Source organism: Seriola lalandi, unplaced genomic scaffold, assembly GCF_002814215.2.
Source record: "Seriola lalandi dorsalis isolate HSWRI2012SDOR001 ecotype SW California unplaced genomic scaffold, Sedor1 jcf7180002054311, whole genome shotgun sequence".
Lineage (NCBI taxonomy): Eukaryota > Metazoa > Chordata > Actinopteri > Carangiformes > Carangidae > Seriola > Seriola lalandi.
In genome coordinates, this window is record NW_019524864.1 from 57,751 (window position 1) to 83,824 (window position 26,074).

Below are 26,074 nucleotides of genomic sequence, written 5' to 3' on the forward strand. Positions count from 1 at the left end.
CTGTGTCCGTTTGCTTTAAAAGGCAGCGGGGGCTCCTCGGGATGCACGCGGAAGAGGAGGATCATAGGATGCGCGTGCCCGTGCAAGGCAACTGACAGCGCGCGCTCTTAAGTTTGCACCATTTGTCTGTTTATTAGGTACACCCAGCTAAGACTAATGTAGCCTAATAACAACTGCCCCTCGACTAATCTTACGCCCATGAAGGTTATAATTAAACTGCACTGTAGCCATTATGTTTACAGATATTCCTATCATTTTGTTTACTTCATTCAAATCAATGAGTGTAGGCTAAACAACTGACACAACTCTTTATACAATGCAATACAGTTCAACAGGACCACAGACTACAGCCTCTAAAATGATCATATAGCTCAATCAACAACTTTTTGTTGATGATTTGTTGATTGACTGTTGCATTAGACTCATTTTTTTAATCCAGGTTTCCGTAATAAAGTGACAACTGAGTGAACACATAGAAGTAATTTGACTGGTTTTTAGTTGTTCTCAGTCCATTTACATGCATCTCCAAGACAAAGAAGAGAGAAATAGAGAGACAGCTAAAACCCTAGCCCTAACAAAGCCAAACAAAGATATGTGGACATAAACATATAAGTATTATGTGTAATAATAATATGCAAGTATAGTATAATATGCAATGTGCTTACATTTCTATAACTTTTATTTTGATAAACTCTTACCTCTTGATTTGAGTATTTCTAGTTTATACCCCTTTCTACTCTTCTAGACTACATTGTAGTATTTAATACATAATATATTACAAAATATTATGCTTTTTAAACCACTTAATTTATTAGGCAGCTTTAGTTACTTTTTACTTTTCAGAATCATTGATAATGATCCAGTTAAATAAATAGGAATCATTCTGCATAATGAGTACGTTTATCTCTGATACTTTAGGTACGCCTACATTTTGTTGCTAATACCTCTGTACTTTACTAAGGTAAAATTTTGAATGAAGAACTTTTGAATGAAGAATTTTTAATTTTTGAGTGGTATTGCAACTTTTACTATAGTGAATTATTTAGATATTTCCTGCAACTACTATATTAATAGGCAATGTGCAAAACAAAAATTATATGTTGTCATTGTTATATAACACAAAAATGCATTGCATATTATACACACTGTTTTGTAAAATAATTATTACAGTCATCAAATAAGTTTGATGACAGCAACCACAGTGCTACAGTTTTGTACTTTGTGGCTTGATCAAAGGATCTCTGCCAGGCCTGCTGTCATCAGCAGTTCCCTGATCTGCTGTGAGGGAGGAAAGAGAGGGAGTCAGCCCACTGTGTTTGCATCAGTTATTAACCAACCTTTTTGGCAGCTTAATGGGTGAGTTGATCTGGTGATGATTGATCTTGTGTGTAACTATCAGCAGAAATAACTATCAACAGGTTCCAGTGAAAAATAAAACTCTTCACATTAGTGGCTGAATGCTAACATCAGCATGCTACTAACCTGGCCACACTGACAATCCTGTGCGGCTCAAGTGTAGCAGTTGTAATGTTTTCCACATTTACCACATTATTTTAGCATGTTAGCATGCTAATATTTGTTAATAAGAACTAAGCACAAATATCAGTTGAAAAATATGAGTATTGGCATTCAGCTTGAAACTTGGAGGAGCCGATTATTTACATCACTGGTTGAGCTGAATCATATAACAAGAGGCCTGGTAGAGAAGCGTTCTTGGTTCTCTGTAAAATACAAACCAGCCTGCCTCATATAAATGCTCTGTGCAGATGTGTGTGTGCTGTGGTGCATCCATGTGTGTGCTTATAAGCTTCCTGTATGAGAACAATTATATGTGTCCGAGTGAGAAGGCATCATTTAGGGTAGCAGGTCATATTTGTGTGTGTGTGTGTGTGTGTGTGTGTGTGTGTGAATGGGAGTTTGCTGGAAAGCATTTCAGAGACAGCTGGAACAAGACAGACGGGCGTGTGTGTGTATGTGTGTGTGTGTGCGTGTTTGTGTGTGTTTGTGTGTGTGTGTGTGTGCGTGTGTGTGTGTGTGTGTGTTTGTGTGTGTGTATGTGTCTCTGTATGTGTGTGTTTGTGTTAGTGTGTGTGTATGTGTCTCTGTGTGTGTGTGTGTGTGTGTGTGTGTGTGTGTGTGTGTGTGTGTGGAGGAGAGGGGAGGTGAGGGAGGGTTGGTGTCTTCCACTGAGCTGCGACGGCACTACCACGTTGCTCAAGATAATTTCCATCAAAGGGCCTCTTGATTCATCAGAGGGGCAAGGTATCATGGGTACAACCTACTGATCAGCCAATCAGCAGGGCTTTGTTTTATACTTTGCACACACTGCGTGCAGAGCGATGTTTTCCACATGAGCAGAGACTGTAGCATCATTGAAAATCTGCTGTAAATTTTTGCTATAATGCTGATGTCTACATGTGAAAGCAATTTTACAAATCTGAATATGACTTTAATGGGAATGAGCCTGTACAATATGCTCATCAGCAGCTATGGTAGCTTACCATGAAGTGGCTCTTATGTAAAACTACATTCATGGCATATTAACATTATTTCACACATACACTACATGCAAACATTGTCAACCACTGTACATGGCATAGAGATATAGAGTCTTAGTGCTGAGCTGGTCTGAATGGAGGCCCTGACCTGGGCTTACACCTGTGGACTCTGCACAGGAGATAAGATTAGATCCTTCCCCCCGGGCACAGGTACAAATACACATTCATACTGTATGCTTAAACGGTGGTACAAACACATGATTGCACAATATGAAAGGCAAACAGATTTATGGATCTTAGTTAGGTGTAATTTTACACTCACAGTATGTTAAACATATTGAAGTGCACACAGGTTTGGTGCAGGTGTGCATGGTCCGATTGCAAATGTTCTGAATGTCCTGTATCGTCTCTCTGATGTTAAATAATCAATGGTAACCATCTCACCCCTACTGGCACAAAGTCAAGGCAGTGTTTCAGTATTACTAATGCAATAACGGAAGAGCTTATCATCTTATTGTTCCATCAGTCGACTACAGGGCCATATAGCTTTATTGACTTTTCAAAGCTGATATCCTGCCTGAGATGAAACTGCAACAATTTTAGAGCAGACAGAAAGAGAGGAGGAATATAACATCTGAAGATTCTTATGCCTATTTGTTCTAATAAGCAAACAGCAGTAAAGATAATCTGAAGCTCTATATGCAACTCAGGTCCCTGTCACACCTCAGAAATTTACCCCGCACACAACAGCCTTTTGTATATTTCATCAGGTACTTTATTAACTATTAATTTTGTATTACTCATGCATCCAGATGCTTTCAAAATAAAGAAGGTGGATGTGCACACCCAACCCCTGTCAGGTAAGGGTGCAAGACAAAAACAGAAATTTGCCAAAAATATATTGAAGGAAACCTTTTGACCCACAAGATCCTCATCAGACATCCATGTGGACAAAAGGCCGGAAATATATACAGACCGAAAATGGCAGCTGCATCTACAATTAAGAAATCACATGATATTAAATAACACCCATTATCCATAAACAATTTACTATGCACATAAAAAAACATGTCCTAAAGAAAGGACTCTAGTCAGTACAGGACATATATGGTACACAGTTTTGCAATACACATTTTTCAAAAGGAGAGATTTTTCCCACATGCATGTTTTCCTGACGATGACCTTGTAGGTCAAAATGTTCTCTGCTGTATATGATTCGTTATCATAAATGATTAAAAAAAAGACAAAAATGAGACAAACAAAGCATTCAAGGTGAGTTTTTCATACAAACAGATGGTTTTTATCTGACAATTCTGGAATAATTGAGCATTGATATGACTGGAAAGTGGTCCAAAGATTTGAGAGATTTGTCTTATTAACCACTTTACCTACTTTCAAACCAGCCTTAAAACACCTTTATTCTCCTGCACCTTTATTTCCTTTAGTTCATATTTATTTGTATAATTTTTTTGTTGTTACTCATACTTGATTATTTTTTGCTTTATGGTAAGCTATTTGAATTGCCCACAATCATGCAAAAAATCCTATGTAAAGTTCTTGAGCTGGATCTTATTCATGTGTTTGTACACCGGCCTGTTTTTTACATGTCATGTACAACATGAATCAGTTGAAGGACTTTGAACTGTGAACTCTGCGCCAAAGGTCAGGTTCAGTCAGCTCTGTTTTTTCTAGCCACAATAAAAAAATGACTGCAATAAAATTAATTAATAATTAAATAGACACATGAAAATTTAGCACTTAATTTGATTTAATTGTGTGCCCTCTCTCTCCTTCATCGCTGCACCAGTAGTTCCCTGCCTGTGTGACTCTGGTTTATCTTTAATGATGTTATTCCCCCTGTCGCCGCCTCTCTGTGTTTTCCTCCCCACACTGCCAGACACTGATTTATCATGGTTGCATTTCAAAGGGTGAGCACTGTCATGTCATTGGCTTACGGCCTGACAACACCCACCCGACCATAGGGGTGTGACTGGGGGAGGGAGAGGAGGGTAAGAAGTCAGAGTATAGGGGGTTGGCGTAAACAAGGGGCCTGTTCAGTCAGGTCACATGGGGTTTTCACTGGAAATGCATGAGAGGAACAGAGGCCATCGTCTCGTCTGTGTGTGAAGGTTGTGAAAGTTTTGTGTCCGAGTCTGCCCCTTTAAAACGGGACCTCATGGTAGTTTGAAATTAAACCTTCAGCCCACCAGCATGGCACCCTCCACCTCTTACCCCACCCCTCTGTGTTTCTCATACTCGGTCATACCGGAGTGATCAGGCTTCTGAAGCAACGGTGCAGTGACACAAATGCCCTCAACAACTATCAGGGTGACCTTGAAAACCGGCATGGCCAACCAGAAAATGGTTTGGCAGACGAACACAACATGCTGAAAAAGATTTCCTAGAGTCAAGTTAATAAAGCACTTTGGACACAGAGGACAAAAAACTATTTTTCCATTTTGGAAACGCTCGTGCCACTTTCCTTGGCTGAGTAAAGGCTCAAAATCAGCTGTGATTTCATGAATGAACCAATATTTAGATGGTCTGGGGGTTGGATAAAAAGATTATTCATAACAAGCCTTTTTTATGCCCTTTAAGCAAAGAGGGACAGAGCAGGGGGGGTGAGATTATTCATGTTAAATGATCAGTAGAGACTGAAGATGAAAGAATAGACTCAGGATTATTCAAGGATAAGGAATATGATACAATAAGATTTGTGATACAACACACAGAATCAATCTAATTCATAGCACATCTTGGGTCAGTTTGAATCCAGAAAGATTGAACTTTTGATTTCTTACTCTTTGATTATTAATTTTCATACACAAATGTACATCTTTTGTGTGTTAACAGTGAGATTCAGCATGATTAATATAGTATGACATATTTAACTTGGAAAAAAAAAATACCCCCAATTACAACATTTCTGATGGACATAAATTCTACTATATGCTGATTTTACCAAGAAGCTGTTGGATTTTATTGAGAGGCTGAAGTGTCAGTGTGATTTAGTTTCAGTTTTCTGATTAGAGTATAAACTACAACTGTACCTTATTTGATTGGATTTATTGCATATGTATACGTATGTACCACTAGCCTACTTTCACCTACTTCTATTTACATAATCACATGAAATTGTTGTAGTAGTTTTTTTTTCCATTGGATGGAAGGAAGAGTAGGTGTTGCACCAGTAACAGCTAACAGGGATCCAAATAAACACACAAATAAATCAACAATAAACAAGCCTATAGTGGCAAATCAATGCAAACTTGATTATACAATGATTCTAATGGGCACCAGGCAGTTTTGACTGTTTCTGCAGAGCACACATTTGCATCAGTATTTGTTTTGCAGTCACACAGTGCTGTGTTCTCTGACATATCTGTACAGAAAGATTATTAGTGGTCTGATGAAACAGAAGGGTCTTAGGAATCTTTTAGTCCACATGTCAAATTCTTGTGAGACATACCTAACCCATGAAACTGTCCTAAACAAAGTCCAATAGACCCTGATGAAGGCCACAAGCTGAAACCAGTTGGTTTGACGGTAAAATTGTTCTTTAGATCACGTGTTGCTGGAGTTTTTACCTTTTCCTTCCCCATGCACCGTGAAAGTAGATGAATTTTTCCCAGTAACCCCATCTTTGCCTCTAAGCAAAGCCCAAGCAAGGAACATGGCCGCCACGTGGAGGCGGCTGACTCTATGTTTTTGTTTCACTGACGACAGTCACTGACCACTAGATGGAGCAAGTATCTCTCCCTGTAAACCGTGGTCTGACTGCATCAAAGTGAGGGTGAGAATGTGACTCCGCTTGAGGTTGACAGGCAACAAATAATAATACTTACACACACTATATCATTAGCACATGTGTGTGTTAAAGTGTGAGACAATAGAATTGACAATTGATTCTGTCATACTGAAGGGTCCATAAGAATCAGCCGTCAAATGGTGTCAAATAATTCGTATTGAAATGCACCACAGGATTTAGCCTTTGTGTTTCTATCTATTTTGTTGCGTTACTTAACAAAGGCTATGGGAACATTAAAGGGTCAGATCAACATCAATTGCAAAAAACATCATTTCTCACTGGCATCTGAAGATAATGGAGCAGCGCAGACAGATTTATTTCCTCAGTCTCATCAGAATAACTTTCTAACAAAGACAAAGAAAACTGCTGCTGCCTGTCATCGACACAATCACTCTGGATTAGCAGCAGAAAAATGGATGGATGGAAGTTACATACAGCAGTCGTTTCAACAGCATTTAGATCACTATGTATGAGTGCCATAGCAAACATGCAGACTATTTACTTGAATAAGAGCAGCAATACAGCAAAATACTCAAGTGTCCAGCATTGAAAATGTCCCTTTAGTTATCTAACTATCAAAACCATATATAAACTCACATATATGACATTATTAGATTATTATTGACGTGGTGCTAATATTAGGTCTTTTATATACTGCAGGGTGGATTAATCTATAACAATGCATCATAATTTATAATCTCATGTTTTCTATGTAAAATCTTAATCCGTAGTCAATTATAACTAAAGCTGTCAAATACATCTCTCTGAAATGTGGTGGAGTAGAGGTATTCAGTAGAAAGAAATTGAAATACTACATATGAAATATAATGTTTGCAATTGAACCTAATGATTGAAGAAAATTCAGTTTTCATCCAAGTTCAGTAAAATGTTAACGTACACGTTGACACAGATCTGCTAATCACAGGAGATGTGTGTGTGTGTGTGTGTGTGTGTATTGTATAACAGGTGGTGAGGGGGCTGATTGTTATAATACAACATAAAAAAAATTAAAAAAAATAAAAAAACATAAAATTGACATAGTAACAGGTAACTTTATATGTTTTGCTGTTATTTCCTCATTTTCTTTTTACATCCATTACTGTCGTAATGCATTTCATTTTCAGACTGTTTTCAATCCAGTTTCACACGAATAAAGTCGGTTGAACTGAAACTTGAAATAGTCTGTTTGTGTGTGTGCGTGTGAGTGTATGTGTGTGTGTGTGAGTGTATGTAGAGGCCGAGAGGTAAAAAGTTGAAAAAGTTCTCACGAGAACTTTCCTCTCGAGTGTCTTTATTCAGGAAGCTGTGGCTTTGTCTTGCGTCTGCTCAGATCTCTTCATCAGCACAATGCATATCTTGCTATATATACTCAGTGTGTGTGTGTGTGTGTGTGTGTGTGTGTGTACTGTACGTTATGTCTGTGCTTGACAGTCAGTCATCCCACGTGTCAGGTGGCCCAGAAGGAAACCCCAAAGGAACTAAGGTCAGGCCCAGAGAGGTCAGGAAAAAGTCAAACAGTTTGGTTTCGTCAACAAATTTCAGCTCTCCCTACGCCCTTTTCAACTGTCTGTCAACCACAGTCTACGCCATAAGCTTTCAGTTTTCTCTCAGGACAGCAGAAGCTGTGCTACTGCAACAAGTATGCAAAACAGTTTGACAAAACTGTGAAGTAAAAAGTTTTAAAGTTTTCTGCCAGAACTATCAAAGCTGATCTGAAACTAAAACCCACTCAATAAACAATATTCTCCCAAGGTTTGGTTTAAGTGTCTGGTGGTAATCAACAGCTCAGATAGCTCAAATATTTGCCGTTATATCCAAATACTATACGTGAAAGAGTATCAGTGGATATCCTCAGGAACACCAGGGGTTGACACAAACAGACAAAAAGTCGTTTTGAATAAGAAAGTTTTATATTTATTAAAAGTTAATTCGATGAAAAGGAGTGGTAGGAATTCACAGAGGGAGGTAGAGCAGATTTTATAGGATGAGGGTTCAGCAGATTGTTCTTCATACTCCAGTTTCAGCTCAGATATCTGTTGACAGTCTGGTCCAAAGAGAGCTGCAGGGACGGCTCCTCCACTCCGCTGTAAGACACACGAATGCAGCATGAAACCAGGTATTAGTAATAATACTCTGAATTACACTAAACCTGCTACTACTATGGGATTTCCACTATAACACCTCAGAAGAGCGTCAGTGCAGTTAGGGTATGGGAGCCGATGCTGATGGTTTTACATGGTCTAATTCTATAAATATGACTGTTTTACATTCATTTGAACCACTTAACGTAGCAAAGTAGTGTTAGAAGTCAATTAATTGAGTACCGGAGTCACTCTACAGAAAATTAATTAGCAAACTATTTGAAAATCAATTAATAGCGAAAGTCAACTGATGGTTCCAGCCTCTCAAATGTGAAAACTTATAATCAAAAGATGAATCACTAATGAAAATAATCATTAGTCGGAGGAGCCCTAAAGCAATCCATAAGTTCCAAGCTTCATATCCTGCCATGGTTGCTGTAAATCACAGTATGGCATAAAATTCAGCTGTAAAAGTTACATTATTGTTATTATACTATTATATCACTGCCAAGGCAGTCGACTGCCAGAGACAAATGCAGAAGAGCAACAAAGGCTAATGAAGAAATTTACAAAAAGCAGCAAGTCCACCAAATTAAATGACAAAATCCACTGTTTGCTGGGAAAATAAATCCCTTCTATGATATAAAAAGGTTATGGTTAGGCTTTGGTTAAGATCATGGTTTGTGTTAAAACGACTACTTCGGTGGGGTTCGGCGAGTTTAGTCATCATGGTTATAACCATCACAAAAGGTGTTGCTTTTTCTTACGTGATGCAGGTTGTGGTTTGGCAGCTGACTCAAATCTTATGTCAACACCAACACCAAGTTTTCCAAGCAGTTCATGGTAACAACAAGACTAAGAGTGCACAGCCATGCTAGCAGCTCTGTGAGCCTGCGATTTCGGTACAGCAGTGCTTGGAGTTAAGCAAGCTAACACGCTCACAATGATGATGTTTGGCAGGTATAATGTTTACTATGTTCACCACCTTAGTTTAGCATGTTAGCATCCACGTCATATTGTTTGAACCATATTTATGAGAAGCTGAGAGGGAAAAACTGCTCAAGTCAGCCACCGACTTCTAATTCCAACAATATCTCTTACTTGGTGATAAAGACTCGGCTGCAAATGCAGCACTGCCAGCAGTTACATCAATCCAGTATTAACTATTACAAACAATTCTGCTAATTTTATACTATACTAGGAACTATACACTGTTTGTTTGTATTTGGTTTGACTTGCTATCAAACTGCTACGAATACATGGCACAACAAAACAAGCTAATTTAGGCTGTCTATCTGTTCTGACTGCAAGGTCTGCCGACATTGTGTGAATGCGGCATAAAAACAAAGTACAGCTAAGGCTGATGGGAATGCTTCACGGGTATTTGGCCACAAACCAAAGTATTGGACAGGTTACATTTTTGACCTAATGATTGTGCAATATGGAAAGTCAGGAATGTTAAAATTTCATGGGAATCCCATCTAGTAGAACATTTCACTGAAATCCACAGACGTCAACGTCATGGTAACACTAGGGGAAAAACACAAATGTAAACATGCCTCATCCTCTGGGGACCAATGTGAATGTCTGTCAAATTTCATTTTAATCCATCAAATAGTTGTTAAGTTATTTCAGTCTGGACCAACATCATGGACCGACCGACAGACTGACCCCAGAGCTTCCAGCATGTTTAAACATAAAGGCAGCAAAATGTTTATTCTCATAGATTCACTGTATTGGGTTAGTTTCAAACTCCATAAGTACGTTTTCAAAGCATATTTAACTCAGATGACACACACACATACACATACAAACACACCTGAGAACATAGGTAACACAGAGGATGCAGAGCGGCTGGTGGGCCCCGGGTCTGGACTTGGAGGGTCGGACACTGGGGATGACGGCGCTGTGACTCTCCACCCAGACGTATCCTCCACTTCTCACCAGCATCCTGTACTGACCGCTGACTGACTGACTCCTCAAACACACTGCAGAGAGAGAGAGAGAGAGAGAGAGAGAGAGAGAGAGAGAGAGAGAGAGAGAGAGAGAGAGAGAGAGAGACACACACACATACACACAGAGGTGAAATCAGGTACAGCACATACAGGTACGCAATGTGTGTGTGTGTGTGTGTGTGTGTGTGTGTGTGTGTGGGCATCAATACTCACAGTTCAGATGATTTTTGTTCAAACACTTTGTGTCCATTGTGTGACAGAGATCATAGAAGGAACGACCCAGCAGCTCCTGAGGAGAGTAACCTAAAAGCAAAGTCACTCTGCACAAACACAAAGCACAAAGCTGTAACAATATGACTTTATTTCACACTACTTGATAAACGAGTTTTCAAACACGCCAGGAGGTTCTGAAATTGACTCAATAAAAGATCTGTGAAATACCAAGTGAACAAGTGAGTTTTTCTCATTCAGCAACAGCCACAAACAAGTTCAAGCTGCGCTGATATTATGCAGTCGTTGGTCTAAAAAAAAAAAAGAAAAAAGGGGAAGCTAAAAAGGGAACAAAGAAGCAGTTATAGTTCTGAATTGTTTTATCACGCTAAATTAACCCCTTAAAATCCATCCAAATCCATCTATATTTTACACTCTCAGTATAATATATTCTGTGTCAGCTTGATGTCAGCCAGATGTTTACACTGAGAGAAAATTCAACCTCAAGACTGTTTTTAATGGCCGCATCAGTCCATCGATTGGAAATATTCTTGATGTTTCATTTCATACACATTTATCACCAAGATTCAGCCTGACGTATTTGGTATCTCTTGAAACTTTTGGGTCTCCACTAGACTTTAAATTGATGTTGTTCTCTCTATATATAAATATACAGCATTGTACATAAGACTATTTGTAATGACATTTCTTGTAAGAACTTGTATTGAGAGTTCTTATTCATTAATCAAAACTATGAGAGATTAGACATTTTCTTTCCTTTAGAACCAAACAAGAAAGAGTCAAATTTTGAAAAGCATCTGAATTAAACTTCTTTTAATCACGTGGAAGTTAAACTGACTGTGTCCATCATAATAATGTAGTTGACACGGACACTTGAAATGAAAGTGTTGTTGTTTTTGTTCATTGGATGTTTGGAACCAGCGAAACAAATATCAGTGCAACACATGAGCATAATATGCAACAATGCAAAAATGAAATCACAACTCTTCCATATCAGCACATGCAAAACGACTCGATACGGTGTGCAGCTGCTCCTGTTTTACAGCCCAGCAGAGCGTGTTTCATAGGAACTTCTTTTTACTTTTATAAAAACACACTCTTACACCAGTATTTTAAGTAACATTAAGAGCAGGGTAACTACACTTCCACTAGCTGTTGCTCTACTCATTTAATATGAAATTATAGCAGATTCACAAGTACAAATAATGCAAGATAGTTGGTGTAAGAGCACAAAGGCTGTCCAATTCAATAAATACCAACTCACTTGTATGCAGTATGTGTGTGAGCGTGTGTGTGTGTGTGTGTACATTTGTGTAAATCACCTCTGGTCACAGTATGTGAACCTCATGTCCATGCTGTGCTGGCTGGTGAAGGTGTGTGTGCTGAGGAGTGTGTGTGAGAGGGGCAGAGGTTGGCAGGTTAGCAGCAGGCAGGAAACTGAAGAGGGAATGGCACACACCTGTGCTCGGCCCTGACAGTGCAGAACCTAAAACCACACAATATTATTTAAAGAGCAGCAAAGAAATATTACCAGAGACTTTTCGATGTGTCATGACGTTCATATTGTAAGTTTAAGGAAGAAGGACAAAAAAAGTCTGACTTTTTTTCAAGTGTTTCTGTTTCTCACCGACCTTCCACGTAGCTGATTTGAGGTTAGCACTTCTTCCTCTGTGAGTCAGAGCGCTTTTTATCCTCATGATAAAGTCCCTCTTTGCACCGCTCCAAACTTCCTCTGAAAAACAAGCAATTTACCCAAACTGAACAAGGACTCTTGATGCCACACACACACACACACACACGCACACACACACCCACACACCTGCCGTTAGCCGTAGATTTGCTCTGATTTCTTCGTGGTCACAGGGATGAGCAAACTCAAAAATATTGTGTCCCATCAACTCAGCCTGTCGGAAAACAAAAAGCATGCATTCATCTTTAAATCTTGAATCCTACATGTTGACCTGTGCATCATTCATATAGAAACATATGTGTGTGTGTTTGTGTGTGTGTACCTGTGCCAAACCCATGTATTTGCTGACATTGTCAGACAGGTAGATCATGTCTCCCTCAGTGGACAACACCATCAGAAACCCCTCCAGGATCCTCAGGTACATGTTTGTCTCTTCCAAGGCCTCGACTGCCACCGTCTGTTTCTCCTCATCGTCACGTCCTCCGTCACGCTCTTGCTGCTCCTCTCCACCCTCCAACGCTTGTCCATGTTTTACTGTGTGACTGGTGTCTGCTTTTGTCCCAGCGTGTCCTGAAACAGCACAAGAAAAAAAGGGAAGAGAAGGATTTTATTGATTGTGTGATTACTCTGAATAAAAGTTAATTTCATGGTAAACTTTTATTCTGTTCTACATTTTCAGAATTTGGTTCAGTGGGAACTGTGAACAAAGGATGTGGTGTGCTTGTGATCAATCTGTATGTGTGAGTGTGTGTGTGTTTGTGTGTCTGTGTGTGTGCAGGTACTTCTCATGTTGTGGGGACCTAAACCTCTTTACAGATTTAGGGGGACTTGTCTTGCTTATGAGGACAAAAAGTAAGTTCCCATAACATAAATTGGTAGATATTAAGGTGAAGACATGTTTCAGGCTAAGGGTAAGGTCAGGTGTAGATTAGGTTATAGGTCATAGGTTAAGGTAAAGTTAGAGTAAGTCCACAGGAAATTAATGTAAGATAATGTAACATCCTCTGAATTCATGAACACTTAACTGTGTGTGTTATTACTCATGTTATCAAGGACTTCCTCTATCAAACACTTATCTACAGACAGTTTAACTCAACCACTGTACTAACCACTATACACTGTTGCCCATAAAGTTGGAATAATTTTGTTTTCAGTTTAATTGTGGTTTAATTGTGGTTTAATTTTCATTGTGATATGTTCGGAAGAGATTGACCACTAAAGTTTTGAGAAGATATACACTTTATCTTTCAAGAATAAATCACATCACAATCATTTCATGGAAAGAGGTAAAAAAATATTTTATTCCAACTTTATGAGCAACAACGTATATAATTTGGACACATATTTGTGGGATTTCCAAAAAACTGCAGAAGCAGCCGCCAACTCAGTATCTTTCTCCACATCTGCAACCAGCAATATCAAAAAAATATATTTATAAAATGATTTTCAATTCAATTCAATTTTATTTGTATAGTGCCAATTCATAGCATACATTATAATCTCAAGGCACTTTACATGGCAAGGTCAAGACCTTACAATATTGTAGAGGGAAACCCAACAGTTCCCTCAATGAGGAAGCACATGAGGAAAAAACTCCCTTTTAACAGGAGGAACAGAGCCGGACTCAGGCCGCGATCGAGAAAGAGTTTGGTGTCGGGATGTTAACTTACTTACATTGTGAATGTATTATTTAAAGTATAATTAAACTATTTGTTTTTAATTGGTATTCTATTAGTTGTCATTATTTGCATATAAATATTCTGGATGGAAAATTTCATATTTATGATGTATGTGAAATTTGGTCAGTGGCACAGGAAAGACTATCAAAAGTTACATTTCACAGCCACATGCCCAGAAACTGTGAAACAGAAAGTTTTCACTTCTGTCTCAACTCTTTCGATATATATAACCAGTTCTTTAAATGTGGCAAAATATACACAACATATATGAAAATACAGTGACATCATTCGCAGGTGTAAACACAGTTTCTGCCATATTTTTATCAGTGAAATACACTTTTTCCACTATTGATTATATTCGTTGCACGCACACGCCGAATATTGTGATCAGAGATGGTGTTAAATGTCCTTAATGTGTTTGATGACTTGTGTTACCTTTGAGCAGTGTGTGCATGCGTATGTAGCTGAGGGTGAGGCGAATGACAGAGGGCTTGTCCAGGTTAGCTCGGACCGAGGGCTGGAGAGGCAGGAGCTGAGACAAATCTCCGAACACATCTGACTCTACTCGGCGTCTCTTCCTGGCCGCCTCACGGCTGATCGCCCTGCAGAGGTCAAATGTCAGACAAAAAAAAACAACATAAAAAACAATGATTGAGAATAAGTAACGGATGTCACTGCAAAAAAACACTACTCCAGTAATACATGGATATTATAAAATATAAAATGATTTTAAGTTCAATAAAGTCATTACATACTGTAAATGCATTAGCAGAGACACTCAATAGACAGACAATAGGTAAAGGTGATATTACAGGGAATGGCAAACACTGTAACTCTGTATGGGCTAATTAGGGAAACACATTATCATAGCTACGAAACATACTTTCAGGTTTCTAAGGCGCCAGTGTTGCCTGTTAAAAAATGAAATATCTCCAAAACCATCAACTTTGCATGAACTTTTAACTGACACTGACTTTTTTGACATCATCTGAAAATATTGTCGCAAATTTCTTAACATGTAGGGAAGTGTGTAATAACTTCCTACTAAGATGGCGCTGATGAGTTAGGAAATTTCAATTTTTCATGCTTTTTAAATTTGCTTTTTACTTTTACTTTACGATTCTGATTTACTTGTATTTTTTTTTTCCAGCGGGGCTATGTTACTTTTACTTTTTAAAAGGATTTGAGTAGTTCTGCCACCACCGATGAACTAACAGGGAAGGACAGCAGTGCACTGTGGTCACAAGTGTTGGTCAAGTGATCTAGATGCCAAGTGTGGTTACAGAACCATCTTTGGCCTCACCACATCACCGCAGTTACAGACCAAACCACCATATACAAGTCAATTACACACATATATAAATATATTTTTAAAAAATACATTGACGAAAAAATACTGTCTGTGCACAAAGCAACATGCAGCTTTACCTTCTCTTCTCCTTGTCGGCTGTCATTGTATCCAACAGGTGTCTCTGTCCAGAGTCATGGTGAAAGAGATGTTCACAGCACAGCAGGGAATCTCCCCACAACAATTTACACCATCACAGGCAGTCTGATTAATCACCGAGGCAATTAGTGGCGCCAAATGTCGCAAGGCAAGTGGTCCCCCCCGCAGCACAGATGACTTGAACAGACTCCAGCAAGTGTCTTCTCTCCCCTCTGCATGTGCATCACCTCCAGGCCTCCAAAACTGAGCACAATGATAGGTCAGCTGGCCAGGAAAAGCATCACCTTCCCCTCCCCTTCTTCCCTCCCTCCACTCCACCCTCTCCTCTCTTCTGCTTCTTCGTCTTCTTCTTTCACACATACTTTAAAGCATCCCACAGATCTGTCTCTGTGCAGCAGCAGAAGAAGAAATAAATAAAAAGAAAAAAAAAAAGGAGGAAGGAAAGAAGACACGGAGGAGTCTGGGGGTGATGTAGACAGCTCAGTGTTTTATTGGAATCAGACCAGACAGGACTAGCCTGGCTGTTGCACTACATTTTGGCACAGAGTAAGATAGAAGTGTGACCAGGAACAGCCCTACCCCTGGGTGCACGAAGCTTCACTACACACCAACTCTACTGCACACAGAGCAACCAGCTCGCCTTCAGATCACTGTACAGTACACGCGACAACAGTCCTTCTCTGTGTGTGCATGTGTGTGTGTTTGTAAGAAAGAGAGTGAGAAGAGGAAGGAGGAGTCAAAGGAGGGAGTCTGTATGTGGTGCTTTGTGTGGGTGTATGTGTTTGAAATGAGAGGTAATTCAGCTGCTGGTTCTCCACATTTCTTTTCACCCGGCTGTAACAGACCTATAATATAGTTATAGTATTATACACAAAGGATTCCTCCAGATACACTTTACAATAATAATAATAATAATAATTATAATAATTATAATAAAAAAGAGAGAGAGCAATAAGAAAGAAAAGCCATTCTTGAAAAAAGCAAAAGTCTGAAAAGCAAGTGGTTTTGGCTGTGTGAGACAGCTGCTAGAGGTGGGAAAGGGGAATTGGTGCTTTGGAGGAGAGGGAGAAAGAAAGGGGGGCTGAAAACACTGATGGTAACTATAGAACCAGAAATGCTGAGGACAAAAAGTCACATGCCATCAGGAAAAAAAAAAAAAAATCACACATTCACACACGAAAATGTACATTCACGAAAAAAAAAAAAAAAACGCCCACAGGCCGGAGCATTCGCACCGGCGGGACGGATGTGGACTCTGAAACTAACAGATGGATGAAGTAGCTGGAAATCGTGCTTTTCACTGCTACACAGGCCGCCTGTAACACTCTGCTCCACATAATTAGTTCAATAGCCTGTAACTTATAAGCTCGACATTCACTTTGTACACACAAGACAGGAGGACAGATGAGAGGCAGATTTCAATCATCCACAACCCAAAAAAAAAAAAAAAATTAACACATTTTGAGGAAAAAACAAAACAAAAATAACACATGAACAAACAAAACCATAAAATATATAGATAGTCAGGGTATTGCACAAAAGGGTATTTGGCCCTAACTGGTCCACAATAAGGACAGTAATAACACAGGTAGGGTGCTTGTCCATGCGCCACGACTCTCCTTTACTAGCAGACAATACCAACACAATACAGCCACTCAACACAGGCTATATACAGGCCTCTGCACCCAGCACCCACAGTCCACATGTATACAGGTGCTGGGGGAGAGAAGCAGTGTAAGTGTGTGTATATTTGTGTGTGTGTGTGTGTGTGTGTGTGTGTGTGTGTGTGTGTGAATCAGCATTAAAAGTGTGCAGATGGGAATGTGTGTGAGAGCATGTGCAGGTGTGTATATTCATATTTATATTCATATTCATACTAATATTCATATTCATAATAAACCCAGGCAACAAGAACAACACAATGCAAGTAAAGAATATTCCAAAAGTAACAACAACCAATAGCTTCAAAGTAAAGGAGTGACCGTGTGTGTGTATGTGTATGTGTGTGTGTGTGCGTGTGTGTGTGTGTGTTGTAACGGGATCTATGGTTCTACACATGTATGAGTGTCAGCATGTGTGTGTACGTGAGTGCCAGGTTTAGTGTTATAGTATCAGTGTGTGTGTGTGTGTCTGTGTGTGTGTGTGTGTGTGTGTGTGTGTGTTAGGTCTGTGTCTCCTCGGGGGCGCAGTAGGAGAAGTCCTTGAACTCATCCTGGTTAATCTGTCGGATTATGGCCTCGTCCGTGGGCGTCAACACAGGGTCTTCCTTAGTGAAGTCCTGGTCAAAGTTATTCACATCTCGCTTGGTCTTCTGCAGAGGCGCGCACACACACACACACACACACACACACACACACACACACACACACACACACACACACACGGAAGTCAGAGGAAGAACTCCACTACAATCTAGTGCTATGAAAGTGATATAAGAGCGACACCTTCTGACCACTGAGAATTACTTTCTGTTTCGTATGTGATTGTGTGTGAAGATAACACAAACCTGTGCATACGCACAGGTGCAAGTAGTTCCTACTCAAAGAGCACTGAGATTCAACACCCAGCTCTGCTCAGGCCACTAGAAAATGCTCAAATGAATAAATAATAAAATAAAAACAACAGGAAAATGACTTTGGTTGAATTCCTGGGACTCAGTATTCTACTGTGAGTAGATGGGGCTCATTAAATGATCAAAAAGTGTGTAATTGAATTAAAATCATTAGACCATTTCAAGACCACACTTATATAAAAGTATTTTATCTTATTTTACTCATTGATTCTGGCACCTGATTAGCAGCTTATTTGCATTTTTTCTCTTTCTTTTTCTATCATCAGAAATGTTTTGTGAGCTTGTTCTGGCCACAAGAGGACCTCGTTTCACAGCAAACTGCAGAGTGATCTTGCAGCAACTTATGGATTTGTGGAAAACAAAAAAATCCCAGTGGTTTTATAGGGATGTAAAGTGTTAGTGTGTGCTTGAGTACGTGTGAGTAATATGTGTGTGTTTCTTACAATTCGGGGTTTAAAGGGTGGTTTGACTTTTCTCTGCTCCAGCAGGACCCAGTCGATCTCTCTGAAGAAGGGATGGGTCTTGATGGCCTCCTCACAGCCCTGGCTCACCACGCAGCCCAGACGCTTGGCTGGGTTCTTGGTCATGAACTGCACACAAACACACACACACAAACAGCACACACTTTTGACTTGGAATTTGTACTGTCTGAAAACCAGCCAACCTTTAAAAAAAAGAAGCTGTGGTTTCATCCATAAAACGACGAGGACAGAAACAGAACGAAGGGCTGAGCAAAAAGCATTTGAGTGCTAATAATAGAGCTGAGGCATTAATGGCTCTGTGACTGGTACAAACTAAGAGGGGTAGTGGCAGAGTGATGAAGCAAAGTGCTGGTGTTATTTACTGAGACTGAAAGCTGTGTTTGCTTTTGTTCTGCTGTCTGTTCATTGTTGTGAGAGCACTTTGTGATCTACTGCGGTTTTATGATTGCATTGTTATCACTTTAACCTCTGACTGAATTTTTTTTCAATTTTCAGTGGCAGAGAAACGAGCTGTGTAACACCTTTGCGATAAGTGCACTTTGAATGAGTTTGATTTGCACGTGTGCAGCTCTGAGAAAAGAAACATGAATGACAGAGTGATCATAAAAAAAAAAAATAAAAAAAAAAAAACATGGGAGAAAAAACACCAAAAAATGTTTTCGTGAAGTTTTGGAGATTACAGACATTCATTTCATAATGCAGCATGGTGATCTGCGGGTGAATGTCATATCAAGCTCTGCTTCTAAAGATCATGTTTTCATCTTTATCAGGTCATTTTTATACACTTCCTGTTTAATTTGGTATCACTAACTTGTTTCAGATTCACTTCCTGTGCTCGAGACCGGCTGCCCAGGCCTAATGTGTTACACCTGTGTCTCACTGTCTCCCCTCTCCTAGTGCATTTAGTCTGTGTTTTCCCGTCCCTTGGTGCCAGTTTGTCGTCTTCCTCAGTTTTATTGTGTTTGACCTCAGCTCAGTTATTGACCTCCCCTCAGTCTGCTCCCTTGAATCAGTCTGCCTTGTACCTGTGTACCGAGTGATTCCTGAAAAAAAATCCTGGCCTGAGTCGTGCTTTTGAGTCCTTGCCTTTGTGGTTCTCAGTTAATGACAGTGAAAAGCTGGCCAGGATCTAGGCTAAAATCTGGCTGCATCTGGCTGAGAAGTGAGCTGTTTAAAAATCTATTGTACACAAAAATGTTGTTTCTAAAGCACTTAAAAACGACTGCATTACAACATCAAAGTCAAGCTTTTTAAATTCTGTTGAACGAGTTAAACAGTTTGTGGCTTTCATGTGTTATCATAACATTTGACTCATTTCTCAAAAATGGTCATTCAACAAACCTCATTGCTGTTCTGAAGGTGTTTCCAGAGTCCTCGCAGACACTCCCAACCATCTGAATGTAAAAATACTCCGTCCACCGGTGTATTTTAAGAATATTTAATGGTAACACATGAGAGGCACAAACTGGGGCTGTATGCAACTAAAATATTTTCTAAACACTTTTCAACCAAATTCAGTTTTAACTTCTTTTGACCAAATCAGCACTTACTGTGGATTCTGTCCACAGACCTTCTCACTGGAAGGTTTCGTATGTTTAGTAATGAGAAGTCTGAAGAAAACCTAAACAAGTCATACAGTACATGATCTGAGCTACTCAATTAAATTATACTAAAATGAAACTATTCTTCAGTTTATCATGGACGCCTTCAAGCACCAGCAAGAAGAAGAAGATGCGATTCACTCTTAAAGAGAATCCAATAGCTCTTCAAACTCTCATAATCAAATAAAAGAAGTTAGAGGAGGTTTGTCTCCGGTGGAGAGACGACACGTACCGCTCGAAGGATAGAAACCGCCTCTTTGCTGAGCCACACGGGGTAAAGGACGTCGTCATGGAGAATCGACTCAAACAAGTCGTCTTCATTATCGGCTTCAAACGGAGGCTGTCCGGCCATCATTTCATACATCAGCACCCCGAGGGCCCACCAGTCCACAGAGGCTCCGTACTCCAGCTCCTGCAGGATCTGGATTCAACAACATGGCGCAGATCAACATGACGGACAGATGGTATTGGAACAGCGTTTTCATGTCTGTTGCAGCTTTATGGAAGTGCGATGCTAAGTTGCTGAAGCGTTCTAAATAAAGCATCTTTGCCTAAACACTGTACTGTAGGTGCGGGACTAAATTAAGTAAAGTAAATTAAATTGATTACCATTCCAACACAATGCAGTGTAAAAATCAGAGCAACGTGTGGCAGAGATATATATCAAAGAAGGGATATTCAGCTCACTTCAGGGGCAATGTAGTCAGGCGTGCCACAGAAGGTGGTGGTGGTCACTCCGTTCATGATGCCCTCTTTGCACATGCCGAAGTCCGCCAGCTTACAGTGTCCCTCTGCATCCAACAGGATGTTATCCAGCTTCAGATCCCTGAGAGAGAGAGGGAGGGAATTAGCACCATCTGTTTCCTCAACATTTGGGCTCACTGGGAAAAGTGAGCATGCAATGTAAAAAACAAACACAACAAAACAAAACATGTGAATCACCATGTAATGCAATTCAGGTGTGAAACATACCTTCTGGTATGTTCCTTATAACTGAATCTTTTATGAAGATCCCTAATAGTTAATTCTCTGGCTTCTCTTGAATCTATTAGATATTTCTGAACAGACAGTTTACAGAGTCTTTGGTTGAAAAACATAAAAATAAAAGAGGTACCTGTAGATGACCCCATTACGGTGCAGGAACATGAGGGCTGAGGTCACTTCAGCAGCGTAGAAACGAGAGCGAGGCTCATCAAACTTCCTGGATCGCTGAATCTGGAACATCAGGTCTCCTCCGTTCACATACTCCATTACAAAGAACAAACGGTCCTGCACAGAGAGAAAGACAGACGGGCATGAGACTGAGAAAATGGAGATGAGCAAGCAAATCTGTATGTGTGTGTGTGTGTGTGTGTGTTGTCTGGCAAGTCCTACCCGTGTCTGGAAGCAGCAGTAGAGCTGGGTGAGGTAGGGGTGTCGGCGGGCGAGGGCCAGGATGCGCTTCTCGGTCATGGTGCAGTCCACGTCGTCGTCCTGCAGGATGACGTCCTTCTTCAAGACTTTGACAGCGTAGACTTCCTCCGTCCCCTTCAGCTCCGCCAACATCACCTGGGAGAGGGAGGAGGATGGAGGTGGAGGTGAAAAACCAAAATACTGAGTGAATTCCTTATTTATGAATTCATATCAATACAGTCTCTTCTTGCTTGTTTTTCGTTTTCGTACTGAAAAAGCTGCAAAGTTGCAAAAGTTATATACAGTATATGTCACAATTGAAATGTTTTGTGTTTGGTTAGGAAACAAAAACAACTGCTGCCTTATAATGTAATGTATATGTGACCTGTTCTATTCCAGGCAATTATGAATAATGGTGAACAGGGTGTTAAAAGAACAAAAAAAACAAAAACAGTTTTAATTATAAACTTAATGAGCAGTAAACAAATAAACATCCCCCTCAAACGCCTCCTCTCTGCAATCGCACCTTGCCGAAGCTGCCTTTGCCGAGAACCTTGATAAAGTTGAAGTCCTTGAGGCTTCTCCTCTGGCTCTGTCCGTTCTCCCTGCCTGCCGAGGAGGAGGACGAGGAGGAAGAGGAGGTGGTGGAGGAGGAGGAAGAGGAGGAGGAGGAGGTGGAGTGCTGGGGTCCCTGCTGGTCGAGTGACAGCGAGTCCTGCAGGCGATCTAACTGTGCCAAGTCTGTGGGTGTCATCGGAAAAGCGGATCAGACATCAGTGAAAACAGGCTGACTGCCTTTTTTTTCCCCCTGGCGCTGCTTGGCTCGTCGTGCAAAAAAAAAAAAAAAGGGCGATTACTCATGATTTGTTACCAATTACTTTTCAATAAACTTTCAAAAATGATGATCACATCCTCTGTTAAAACCTGGGATGGCTCAGTTAAAGTATCTCTGAGCATGGTGATTAAATAGCTGCAGTGACCGCTATTGTCATCATCATCGCTTGGCTCGATTAAAACAAAAATGGGAAGAGAGAGTCAACTTTTATTTCTCAGCTCACAAAGTGTGAGAGAATGATGACTAAGTAACAAATGGTGGTGGGCGGTGGGGGATAATTCTTAGATATTTCATGTTTAGTCTTATATCTAAGAGGGCAATAACACATTTAAGTACTTATTTTTTAAAAGGAGCAACAATATTATTACTGAAATCAAATTACTGCCTCTCGCTGGTAAAATTAACACATTAAAACCACATGCTGCTAAGAACGCATCTCGAAGGGCTTTGAAATGTCTGCGTGTTTGTGTCAAATCTGTGTTTTCTGATGTGCGTGTGTGTTGTGTTCGGCGTTACCCTGCTGTGAGGGGGAGGTGGGGACAGCTGGCTGGCTGAAGCTGTTCTCCTCAGTCTGAGAGAGCTCAGGAGGAGACTGGGGAGGGTCCTGCCCTGAAGTCAACTGGAGAGAGAAAGAGACAACATGACCGTTCCTTTGGGCTGACCTCTTAAAAACCTGAATCTCAGTTTCTTAGTTCAAGCGTGTGAATTTATTCCACAAAATACAAAAATACAAAAAAAAAAAACCTTGAATGCTCTGAACATTGTTCCACACACTTTCCCTTGTTGCAATAATTTCTTTAAAAAAGTTTGGAGGCACTTTGAGCTTCCTAAATAGTTCGATGAGTTAGATTGCTACCACTCTCATGTCTGTACAGTGAATACAAATCTAGCACTAGCTGCTAAGTTAGCTTATCTTAGCACAAAGACTGCAAACAGGGGGAAACAGCTAGCGTAACTAGATAGCACCTCAGTATGCTGTATCTCCGCTGATACATATACCCCTTGTAAAAACAAAATGTACATTTTACAAGTTTTACCTTTACAAAATGTAACTTTTACACTTATTATGCAAACAAGACACAACATGTTAATTAGCTAGCTTCATAGGTGTTGGTTGGCAGATGTAGTTATCTTTGGACAGAGAATAGCTAGCTGTTTCTTATGCTAATCTAAGCTAATTGGCAGCTAACAAGTATAGCCTACAGACAAGAGAGTGGTATCAATCTTTTCTTAGTGGATTTCCCAAAATGTCTAACTATTCCTTTAATACTTTAATAATGTAAAATACCATCATCTCATGTGACAATTAACAAACTACCTAAAAGAAAAAGTTGCCTTTATTCAGTTGTGCTTTCAAAGCAAAGACACTAATATATTCTAATAAAGGCTAGCTTGGTGTGAAAGAAACGTGCAACTTCTGTCTTATTATTCCAACCTTATGGACACATCACATTGTGTTATCTCCAATTTTTTTTTTTACATCTTTTGTGAAGAATTAACTTCATTTACAGAGAAACTGCAGAAAGAAAGAATGTACAGCCCAGCAGGCTCAGTTTCCAGTGTCTAGACAGGAGTTTCTCCTTATTCCAGGCACAAAGGATGAAAAAGTATCAGTAAAAATATTCAAAACCATCTGTATATGTAATGAAAAGAACTTAAAACCAATTTTTAAAAAAAGGACCAAATCCCCCTTCAAATGCAGAATCAAATTTGACAGGTACAGCCCTTAACTTCCATGTTTCAAAATATTGAAATTTAACCTTATTAATGCAAATATCTTTATTAGTTAGGGGCCAAACATGCAACGCCACAGTGAGAATGATTGGTTACCTTCCTCCTGCGCTGTGCAGTGTTGGAGATCTTGTCAGGCGTGACTCCCAGGTCCGACAGGACCTTAGCGATTCCTCGGGCGTCCACACCACAGTTAGGAGCTACATTGGTCTCACACCGCCTGTGCACATTCATCTTACACACTGCAGCAAACACACATGAAAAGGTTCAGCTGAAACCTATGAAGGCATTCTGACTCACACATGGGACATTTTTAAAGGCAGCAAACTGTGCTGGAAGGCCATCAATACACTGTAGAGAATAAAACCAAACGGCTTGCTCACGGTATTTTACTTTGGAGTTACATGTTTTAGGAAAAGGAAAGAAAAGGTTTTTATTGAGCGAAACCTTAAAAGCACCATGATGCCACTGAAAGGTATCAAAGTACAGGATCAATGCAGTAGACATCATCTTGGGATGCTACAACTGATTTTCTTTTCATTATCAATCAATCTGTCAATTATTTTCTGGTATAATTGCTTAGTCTATAAAATGTCATATAATGGTGAAATCCCAAGAAGTTCTCAAAATGCTAAAATTTCACTGACTTTCTTCTATATCTGTTGACATGTTTTTCTCATGTTCTGCTTATTAAAGAAAAAGTAGAACCAGACACGTATCCTCCTTGGCAAATATATAAATGCGTGTGTTGCCAGTTATTATTAAACAGCTATAATGAACTGAAAGTGCTCTAAAAAAAAAATACCATTCATGGACATTTTAATTTTTTTCTTTACAGACTTTATGCACATATTAGAAATGTTATCACGTCTTCCCCGTGTTCTCACATTGTAAATTCCAAACTGTACGTGAACTCACCTTTGCACTGCAGGCCCTGCCTCATGAGGCCCCAGAGCAGGGAGCCACAGTGGTCGCAGAAGGTGGGGACCTTGTAGTTGTGGATACTGAACTTATGGGGCATGTTAACACTGAACCGCTGTGAACCCACCTACAGAGGGAGACACACACACACACAAACATACAGACGGTGTTATAAAGAGGTCACTGTTGCATTATCGGAGGAATAATGCATGTGGCTCAAGTGCTAGTACAAAGTGTACACATGTAACCTTAAGTAACCCAGATTTATTTACTAAAGGCCTGAATGGTGAGTTTGTTCATGTTCAGTCTTGTCTATATGTGTGTGTTCATGTCTATACGTGAGTTTAATATTCAATTAAGTGTTTATCAACAAATAATGTTAAAGAGGATTAAAGACGTTTTTACATACAAAGTCTATGTGCATTTAGATGGTTGCATTAAATGTGTGTGTGTGTGTGTGTGTGTGTGTGTGTGTGTGTGTGTCTACCTCCTCCGGTGTGTCCTCCTGCTTTTTCATCCCGGCACACTTGGTGATGATGAGCTCATGACAGCGCTTGTGGACGACACACGTACACACTGGAAAACAAAGCATCAAAACTGATTCACAAACATGATAAATTCAGTCAAATAATGTTTACAAGACAACTTTTCTTTTTATTTCCTAGAAGAGAAGAATAAAAGGAGTAATCTTATGTTCGCATGATTCTGACGCAATACTGTTGGACCTAGTGATGCCTTGGTCCAGTGCACTGATTCAGTATCCGTGCCAATACTGACCTTATTAAAGGGGTCGAGTGTTGGGACCAAATGGGACTGATCCACTTTAAATGTCGATATAAAAATGTTTCAGTTTCAGAATCATTCATGTCTGCAAAATGTAAATTATGTCCTATGAAATGCATGAATTAAACTGGGGGGAAATAATGACGTAGATCTGTCTTCCATGAAATCCAAAACTAGCTGAATTATTAATATTTTTATATTATTATATATATTACAGCCATTACAGAGGAAGCACAACCTACTCGCCAGACTAAACATTAATATTGGATGATTCTGCAAAACCCTGGATTACTTCCAATGCTAATGTTTTTAATTCATTATTTCTATGATATCCTACAATGTGATTAAAGTGTGGTTAAGGTAACACA

The 26,074-nt window shown here is 39.8% G+C and overlaps 2 protein-coding genes across 2 annotated transcripts in view; both read right to left on the bottom strand.

Annotated features, from left to right (window-relative positions):
• Nucleotides 1-8,197: 8,197 nt before the first annotated feature.
• epas1a (endothelial PAS domain protein 1a) lies at nucleotides 8,198-15,658 on the bottom strand. Its single transcript, XM_023406567.2, has 9 exons — nucleotides 15,371-15,658; nucleotides 14,378-14,544; nucleotides 12,586-12,833; nucleotides 12,393-12,477; nucleotides 12,205-12,305; nucleotides 11,896-12,059; nucleotides 10,556-10,662; nucleotides 10,207-10,375; nucleotides 8,198-8,390 (listed from the first exon to the last, which is right to left on the bottom strand). Exons 1-9 carry the CDS (start codon nucleotides 15,394-15,396, stop codon nucleotides 8,327-8,329), a joined length of 1,131 nt encoding a protein of 376 aa, XP_023262335.1. The 5' UTR covers nucleotides 15,397-15,658; the 3' UTR covers nucleotides 8,198-8,326.
• A 198-nt stretch (nucleotides 15,659-15,856) lies between these two features.
• Nucleotides 15,857-26,074, bottom strand: part of prkcea (protein kinase C, epsilon a) — a 34,180-nt gene continuing 23,962 nt past the window's right edge. The window contains exons 5-15 of the mRNA XM_023406566.2: nucleotides 25,411-25,499; nucleotides 24,921-25,050; nucleotides 24,102-24,244; nucleotides 22,788-22,890; nucleotides 21,963-22,177; nucleotides 21,419-21,592; nucleotides 21,159-21,313; nucleotides 20,732-20,870; nucleotides 20,277-20,465; nucleotides 18,405-18,551; nucleotides 15,857-17,700 (exon numbers count right to left, since the gene is read on the bottom strand). Coding sequence (XP_023262334.1) covers nucleotides 17,551-17,700; nucleotides 18,405-18,551; nucleotides 20,277-20,465; nucleotides 20,732-20,870; nucleotides 21,159-21,313; nucleotides 21,419-21,592; nucleotides 21,963-22,177; nucleotides 22,788-22,890; nucleotides 24,102-24,244; nucleotides 24,921-25,050; nucleotides 25,411-25,499 — 1,634 coding nt within the window. The 3' untranslated portion in view covers nucleotides 15,857-17,550. The remainder of the gene's footprint in view (nucleotides 17,701-18,404; nucleotides 18,552-20,276; nucleotides 20,466-20,731; nucleotides 20,871-21,158; nucleotides 21,314-21,418; nucleotides 21,593-21,962; nucleotides 22,178-22,787; nucleotides 22,891-24,101; nucleotides 24,245-24,920; nucleotides 25,051-25,410; nucleotides 25,500-26,074) is intronic.